Source organism: Thamnophis sirtalis, unplaced genomic scaffold (genome assembly GCF_051295495.1).
Source record: "Thamnophis sirtalis isolate CommonGarterSnake01/CBP01778 unplaced genomic scaffold, rThaSir2_p1.2 scaffold_1, whole genome shotgun sequence".
Lineage (NCBI taxonomy): Eukaryota > Metazoa > Chordata > Lepidosauria > Squamata > Natricidae > Thamnophis > Thamnophis sirtalis.
Window position 1 is genome coordinate 95857862 of NW_028261381.1, and position 8238 is coordinate 95866099.

At 41.9% G+C, this 8238-nt stretch overlaps 1 protein-coding gene across 1 annotated transcript; it reads right to left on the reverse strand.

Annotated features, from left to right (window-relative positions):
- Positions 1-408: 408 nt before the first annotated feature.
- Positions 409-7695, reverse strand: FGF19 (fibroblast growth factor 19). The gene is made up of 3 exons (XM_014063623.2): positions 7157-7695; positions 6481-6584; positions 409-864 (listed from the first exon to the last, which is right to left on the reverse strand). The coding sequence occupies exons 1-3, from the start codon at positions 7392-7394 to the stop codon at positions 535-537; spliced, it is 672 nt and encodes a 223-aa protein (XP_013919098.2). The 5' UTR covers positions 7395-7695; the 3' UTR covers positions 409-534.
- Positions 7696-8238: the final 543 nt, after the last annotated feature.

Below are 8238 nucleotides of genomic sequence, written 5' to 3' on the forward strand. Positions count from 1 at the left end.
AGTTGTGGTTTATATTACCTTAATTATGATAATTACCTTCTAATAGCCAATTTCCTAAAAAACACAGTGTCTGCAAAACATAGTGTGATCTAGCATGTGTAAAAAATGTACAAATCCCTTTTGTTTACTTAGTTGTGGCTAATTTATTTCTAACACTATTCTGTTTAAATACATTGAACAGGAATTACCCATTCTTTGAGTGAACAGCGGGGACTCAGAGGTAATTGGAAGTAATGAAGCAGTAAAGTTTTTATGGGTTTATCTTTCCAAAGATCTTCCAAAGCAAAATAAAATCTGCAGGCTTTGAATGTTTCCCATTCCTAAATAAAACATTTAGAGAGAACTTTTCTAACTATTTTATAGATGAGAGAAAAAGAGGGTGAATGAGTATAGCTTTTTTGGAATTAGTATTACTTTATGAAGGTGGTAATCATATGTATATGTTTGTCATGTTTTAAGTTATCACTTCAACAAATCCTAACTTCTTGATAACATCTCTATAAAATCTACCGGTAATTAACAAAACAGAAATTACTAACCAAAACTAGGACTTTGTACTAAGGATACTTCAGAAGTGATACCAAAGGGATCCATGCTGTCAGTTTCAACTGGTTTGTGAAAAATACCAGATTCCAAATTTTGCCTGGTATCACTATATTCTCCAAAATCTGTAGTTTCCACTGGCATATTGTTCATCATAGGCAAGAAATGAGACAAGGGAAGAAAGTCTTTTCCTTTGTATTGTTGTCTTTGCCTGGCGTTACTTAAAGACACCAAGATTCCATATTTCTTTGACTTGTAGATGTTGTAGCCATCTGGACGTATCTCCTCTTCAAATGAGCAATTCTCTGTGGTATATATAAGCTGAAAAGAAAAGAAAAAGTAAACATTACTACATATTGCATGCGTTTATAAGTCTCTTAAATGGCAGATGAAGCAACATTGTCCAAATAATCAATGGAATTATCTATTTCGCTACATGATAATTAAATATGATATTCCTTAGAAAGATTAAATTGAAGTCCTTATTTTACAGGACTAAAATGATCTTCAAGGAATCTCAAGAAGAAACAGAGGAAGTATTTATAAATTAGGTAATAAGAAACATTTATAACTAATTATAGTTTGTAACGTAGGGTGGTTCAGTGGCTAAGACGCTGAGCTTGTCAATCAGAAAGGACAGCAGTTCGGCGGTTCAAATCCCTAGTGCCACGTAATGGAATGAGCTCCCATTACTTGTCCCAACGTCTGTCAACCTAGCAGTTCGAAAGCATGTAAACATGCAAGGAGAAAAATAGGGACCACCTTTGGTGGGAAAATAACAGCGTTCCGTGCACCTTCAGCATTTGGTCATGCTGGCCACATGACTATGGAGACATCTTCAGTCAGCATTGGGTGTTCGGCTTTGAAACAGAGATGAGCACCGTCCCTTAGAGTTGGGAACAACTAGCACATATGTGCGAGGGGAACCTTTACCTTTACCTTTCCTTATAGTCTGTAACAAGTTACTAAGGAATGGTGATCAATTTTACAACAAGGTTCATTTTGATTTCTCCAACTTATTTGATTGGAAGGAAAGAAATATTTTTAATTCCTGATTGCTCATCAAGCAATTTATTGCTCACGTGTTGTTTTCACTATGCATAAAAAATAAAGGAATTATCATAGTTCAAACTGAATGCTTTTGTGGGTACTAATATCTGCTGTGGAAAACAACAAAGAAAGTTTCATAGTAAATGAGGCTGGGGCATGATAAAAATGTTGTCATGCAAGACTTAATTATGGGTTAAAGAACTGAATGAGTTTCTTTTTTTAACCACCTAATGGGACAAATAAGCAGTGTCAATCTGACTTACTTGTGTCCCTTCAGTATCTCAGTTTGGCATCTGCTTAGATCAGGTAACTTTGAGATATTTTGAGCTTCAGTTCTCAATAGTTTTAGCAGCATGGCTAATGGTAAACAATTGTTAGAATTGTAGCCAAAACAATCTGGTGCATACTAGTTTGTCAACCCTTGCCCTAGATTATAAGGAGGATTTCTATATTTGATAAAAACACAGACGCAAATATTTGAATTATGCGAATAATGGAATGAAGATTGTTATAAAGGCTATTCCGGGCTTATTAGCATAACACTCTAGTGTGGAATTAAACCTGGAAATCTTAGCTGCAGCCTTCAAAGTCAACAAAAGCCATTACCAAAATTATTTTGTAATGTAACAGAAATAGAAAACTGTTAAATACAATGATTGGAATTAGTTGTATCAATTACATTTTATTTGTATTAGCTATAAATAAAATAATATAAATACTTTTGGCGTATTCAGATTAGCTGCAAACTTTGGCCACTAAAATTGCCAATTGTATTCAATGATGCCAAAGTAACCTTTGCACAATAGTTGCTTAAGGACAGTGCCATCCAGCCATTTTTACAGTTGTAATGGGTCTATTTCTCAATACATACTCCTGGACAACCTAACAGAAATACAATAGTCCTCAATTTACAACAGTTTGTTTAGTGACAGTTCAAAGTTATAATGGCATAGAAAAAGTGACATGCCCGTTTTCCACACTTATGACTGCTGATGATCAAAATTCAAATGCTTGGGAACTGACTCATATTTATGACGGTTGCAGTGTCCCAGGATCATGTGATCATGCTTTGTGACCTTCTGACAGGCAAAAGCTAAACGGGAAGCCAGATTCACTTAGCAACCAGGTCTTAACACCTGCAGAGATTCAGTTAACACCTGTGGCCATAAAATGAGGCAAAACTTAATTAACCATCTCACAACAGAAATTTTAGGTTCAGTTATGATGGGAAGTCAAGGGCTACCTGTGTAAGTTGTTGGGCGAGAGGGTTTGCCTTTTAAGAAATATACGTTTTATGTACGTATTTTCATTTGGTGGGAACCACAATGCCTTCCCATGAGGAAATTCCCACAGACTTTGTCACGTAACAAACTTCAAAAATCTGGACAATCACTGGAAAGTCGGAAAGATCTTTAGAAAACTCTTTTTCCTGCCCTTGCATGCTCATTCTTGCTTTTCCAACCCATATCTGATAGCCCTAACTGAACTTCAGTCCTCCAAATTACTGGACATTCTGCTAGAAACTAAGACCCTGGACATCTGTAGAACACCAAACTGGGGAAAGCTGCAATAAAAATCCTTTGGTGATGTAAATGGAACAAATATATTTTATATTCAGAGCAACAGAAACAAAGGTGTCCATTCTTAATTCAGAAATGTTAACACTATGAAGAATGTGACTATCATTTCAGAAAGTTTTAGTCTCTTTGTGCCACTGTTGTTTTTCCTAAAACTCTGGTGTTACTCTGGTTCAGTCTTTAGAGGTAACTGAACTCTTGGTCAATTAAAAAAAGTATTGCTGATTACGCAGACTGCTTCAATGATAAGAGAAAGGGTGTTCTTGCACAAGCTTTCTCAGTCAAGCATCTATGCCATACGTTTATCTGGCATACAAAACAGACTGAAAATCCCATCACTTATTGCTGAGTATTTTATAGTAGAATTCCTTCAGAGAGTCACATAGGCTTCAAATATAGGTTCTTGCTTCTTCACCAATAGATTGGGTGGTCAGTCATTTGGAAAACATGTTTTTACTCTTTTGTCAAGATTAGCAACGGCTTGAAATGTGAAGTTGCCGTCATGACAATTCACTTAATAGCACAACTTTGAAAATCAGTACCGTGCTTTGCCACCATTGTGATTATGGTAGGAATTGAGGAGGAAGTATGCATAAATACTAGTGCATGCCCTACAATAAGCTGAACAGTTTAAAAAAAGAAGTACACCCAAAATTCCTCCCACCAACACACCATAAACGCAGGGGAAGAAAGAAAACCATGCTCCAAAATGTTAGATGAAGACAAGGGAAAATCTGATTTAAAATCCTTCAGTTATGGAAGATCACTGAATATTTGGGGCCGTTCATTATCTTTCAGGCAAAACTACATTGCAGGCTTGTAAAGAAAACTGGACAAGTGGGTGCTGCATACACTGCTTTTAAGCACTTGAAAGAAAGGAGAAATATAAGCAATAAATAAATTGTCCCAATTATTGTTTTGGTGTATAGGGCTATAGCCTGTTTTATTGTATTGATTCATTGATTCATTAAAATAAAAACAAGCTCACAATTCAGAGTTTGATTGAGTGTATTTAGTGGTATGCTTAGCAAGATTGAGTTCTAAATAGATATAATTGCACAAAATTACATAGATAAGCAATACTTTGGGAGGATACATGCTAATCCTTATTTTAATGAGACAGCTTTGAACAATATTATTGTTATTTTACAAGCAGAAAGTATGTCAGATTTGAAGCCCACTGTTTAAATCTCGAGTTACTATTGAAAAGTTAACTTTTAGTACACTACGTATTTTCATTTTTGAAAGGAAGTGAATTTTAATGTAACAGGCAGTGCATTATGAATGGAAGCAGTGATAGTAATTATCTAAAGTTATACCTTTAAAAGCACGTAAGAAGCGTTATATGTATAATGTAAGAATGCCCTTCCCAGCCAAAAATAAGAAAAAATATTGCTGTGTCATAAGCATTCAGTCCTTGGAAAAGCAACAGGATTAAAAAATAACTGAAAATAGGAATTTTTCTTGCCCTGTTCAGGTTAGTTGAATGAAGGCTCCAGTTTAATGTACTGCAAGTTACTGTATTTTTATTTTCCAATTTGAAATTGCATTAGGAATATTGATTTCAATAGGACAGAATAATGCTATGTTTGGGTTCTATTGAGAAGCTACATTTGGGTGATTGAGGGAGCTATGTAACACTGATGACCATTGCTACCTATCAGTATTTCCTAGGGTATTTATATCTTTATTTATACTTATTTATTATTAAATCTTATACCTAATATCTATACCTGGTGTGGAGAAAACAGGGGAAAGGACCCAAACTATTTAAGTTAATGTTTAAGTGCTTCATTCATTAGCAGTTATAAAAAAGAATTTAAATCTACAACACTGGCCATTTGGACTTTTAAAAATCTAAATAAAAGGAGTTCCACAGCTACATCTAGTCTACTGTTCTGCTGCTCAAGCCACTATATAGCACATTAAAGGTAAAGGTTCCCCTTGCACATATGTGCTAGTTGTTCCTGACTCTAGTGGGAGAAGCTCATCTCCGTTTCAAAGCCAAAGAGCCAGGGCTGTATGAAGACGTCTCCATGGTCATGTGGCCGGCATGACTAAACACCAAAGGCACACAGAATAGGTTCACAAAGCTTTTCTGTTGGTTATCCTCCTTTAATATTATGGAAGGGGTGGATTATGTCCTTGAAGAGGGGGCCAGGTAGAAAATAATAAAAGTTAGGTGCTATTTCTGATCAATTAATGAGTCCCTTTACACTGTGTTCCCTTTGCATTGTGTTAGTAGCAAGCAGAGTTGTATAGGAGCTAGATAAGAGTTGGTATTACAGCAGAATCCAAAGGGCGGAAAGCTAACTATTGACTACCATCTGCTGGTCATCTGGAACTTTGCAGCAAGGTGTGGCACTAGGAAATCCGATTTTTAAAAAAGCTTGGAGAAAGGGGAGCATTGCAGTCTAGCAAGCAGGATAAATAAGGAACAGAAGCTGGCAGGGTGTTTGCGAATTTTCCAGAATGCTTTTTGCCTCTGACTACCTCAACCTTTGAGCACGAGTAATGTAATATATAAAAAATGCAAGTAGAAAAATTAGGAACCCCCTTTGGTGGGAAGGTAACAGTATTTCCTTCTGAAATAGAAGGAAACCACGAGCAGAGGGAGATGACACGATTCAATAAAGAACGCGAGGTCCGGATTCTTTTCTCCATGCCAGGGATGGAGAGCTGTATCTGGATGCGGGGGGGAACCCACACAGAAATCGCTATCCAGCCAGCAAGCTTAGTGGGTGGCCTCTCCAGAGATTTACGCGCTTATTTCTCCGCCTCCCCTCCCTCAAAGGTTGCCGTGAGGACAGGGCGCGATAAGGATCTATCTTCTTGCCTGGAGCCCCGAAAACAGGTCCCCAAAGAAACGTAAACAAATAGTAACTCTGTAGCCGTGTAAGTTGTGGAATGTGGTTGAGCCCGCCTCTAGGCTGCCGGCAGTGGCTGCAGAAGTAGCGCTCAAGACCGTTGCTTCTCTTTCATCTCCACTATTCCTTCTAAAAACCCCATGTAAGTTATCAGTATCCTGCAACACTTGGCGGTCCTGTGTGAAGCCCCCCTCTCCCCCTCTTCTTCTGGCGAGCCCAAATAAACTCCTCCTTTCGCGCTGCAACTTTTGCTTTAAAGAGCCCCTTTGCTTAAAAGCGCGCCCTTCTTGGCGCAACTTGACCCAAGTCCCCGCGTGGGTCTCGCCTGGTTGGGAGCGGAGACAAAGCCCTTCCCGACCGGGAGGAAAGGAGACGTAAGAAAAGGCTTAGCCTGGCCCCGTCGTGTTTTTTTTTTCTTTTCTTTTACCAGCTTAGTCACTCACCCGCCCGTGCAGCTTGCCTTCCTCGTCCATACACAGGTAGCGAGAGCTGTGCACGCCCTTGATGGCCACAGTGCGAAGCGCTACTGCTCGGATCTCCAGCAAACCTGCCCGGGCGGGACAAACAAACCGTTGTACGATTAATGTACTCCGTGGGAGGGAAAATTGCCTTCGGGGAAAGGAAAGGATCTCTCCCCCCCCCCTCTCTCTCCCCACCCCAGATGGGACAGAGCGAGCCAGTGGCGGATTAAGACTCACTGGTGCCTTAAGCACTTATAAATCTTGGTGCCCCTTTGTACATACTGTACAAATTTTCATTGGTTTTTTTCTTTCTTTCTCATCTTTGTGGTGCCCACTTTGGGCTTGGTGCCCTAAGCATCATCCCTGGAGCGAGCCCATGGACAAAAGCAGGGATCTTTGTAAAGAGAAGGAAGCAATTGGGTGGAGGGTGCCCCTTCCAAAGTCCCAATGCCCAGGGTTATTTCAGGATCTGGGTTGTCCTGGCGTCTCCTAGAGCGCAGATTCAAAGGGGCCACGAAAAAGGAAGAAGGGGAAATGGCTTGGGTTAAGACGCAGCTAGTTGAGGGAAGCCTCCCCGCTTCCAAAAGTGGGGGAGGGACGGGATGACCTGCTTGAAAGCGGGAGGAAGGAGCCACGTCGGAGCGTTGATGCTACTTACTGTATCGGCTCTGAGTAGCGGCGCCGTCCACTCGGCCGTCCTCGTGGATCCTCAGGAAATAGCTGAAGAGTCCGTTCCGGCTGGGCGTGTAGAGATGCCTGAACCGGATAGGGTCCCCCCAGCCGTAGTAGACGTGCGGTCCAGCATCTGCCAGAGGCACCGACTTGACGGCCGTAGCCAAGCAAAGGCCCAGCAGAACCAGGGGCGCGGCGCGGGTTTTGCAGACCTCCATCCCCATCCTAGCAGAACGTGCGGCTGGGGGTGGTGTGGGGAACGGGGATGAGGGGGGGGCGCTTCCCTCCAAGCCGAAAGACCGTAAGCACCGCGCCGCGAGGTTCCTACGCTAGGGTGGACGAAGAGATGCCAGCCGGGGGAATGGAGGGGCTTCGGGAGCGAGTGTCGGAAGCCGCGGGCGAGCCCCTTCCTTTTATAGCTCTCGCTGATCAGCCCAATCGATAAGGCGAATACCGATTCCAATACAGACCCCCGCTCCCGAGCAAGTGCTCCGGCCAATTCCCGCCCCGTCGTATTGATCTGGATGACATCACTGCCCTGGGGGACACCCTTCAGGTTTCAGCTTCTGACCTGCTCTGGGACGAGGAGCTCGCATTACAAGGGAGCCGGGATGGCTTTCCAGATCGCCAGCACTCTTCCCTAACTCGCCTCGCCTTCCTGCCTTGGATCGGTCGCCGGTGGGATTCTCTTTCCCAGGCCTCTCTTCCTTCCCCTACCCGATCCGTTGACGTCCCGAGGGGTAAAGAATAGCCACAGCCGCGAGATCGGCGTGCAAAGCAAAAGTGCGGGAACCTCTGGAGAGAGAGAGAGAGAGAGAGAAAGAGAAAGAGAGAAGAGAGAGAAAGAGAGAAGAGAGAGACGAGTGAGAGAGAGAGAGGGAGAGAGAGAGAGAGAGAGAGAGAGAGAAAAGAGAGGGGGGAGAGAGAAAGGGAGCTGAGAGAAAGAGAGGAGAGAGAGAGAGAGAGAGAGAGAGAGAGAAAAGGGGGCTTTTTACGAAATCGGACCCCTCCCTACAAGATCTCACTCATCCTTCCCTCCTCAAAAAGCCTGTTTGTCCGGGAAGGGAT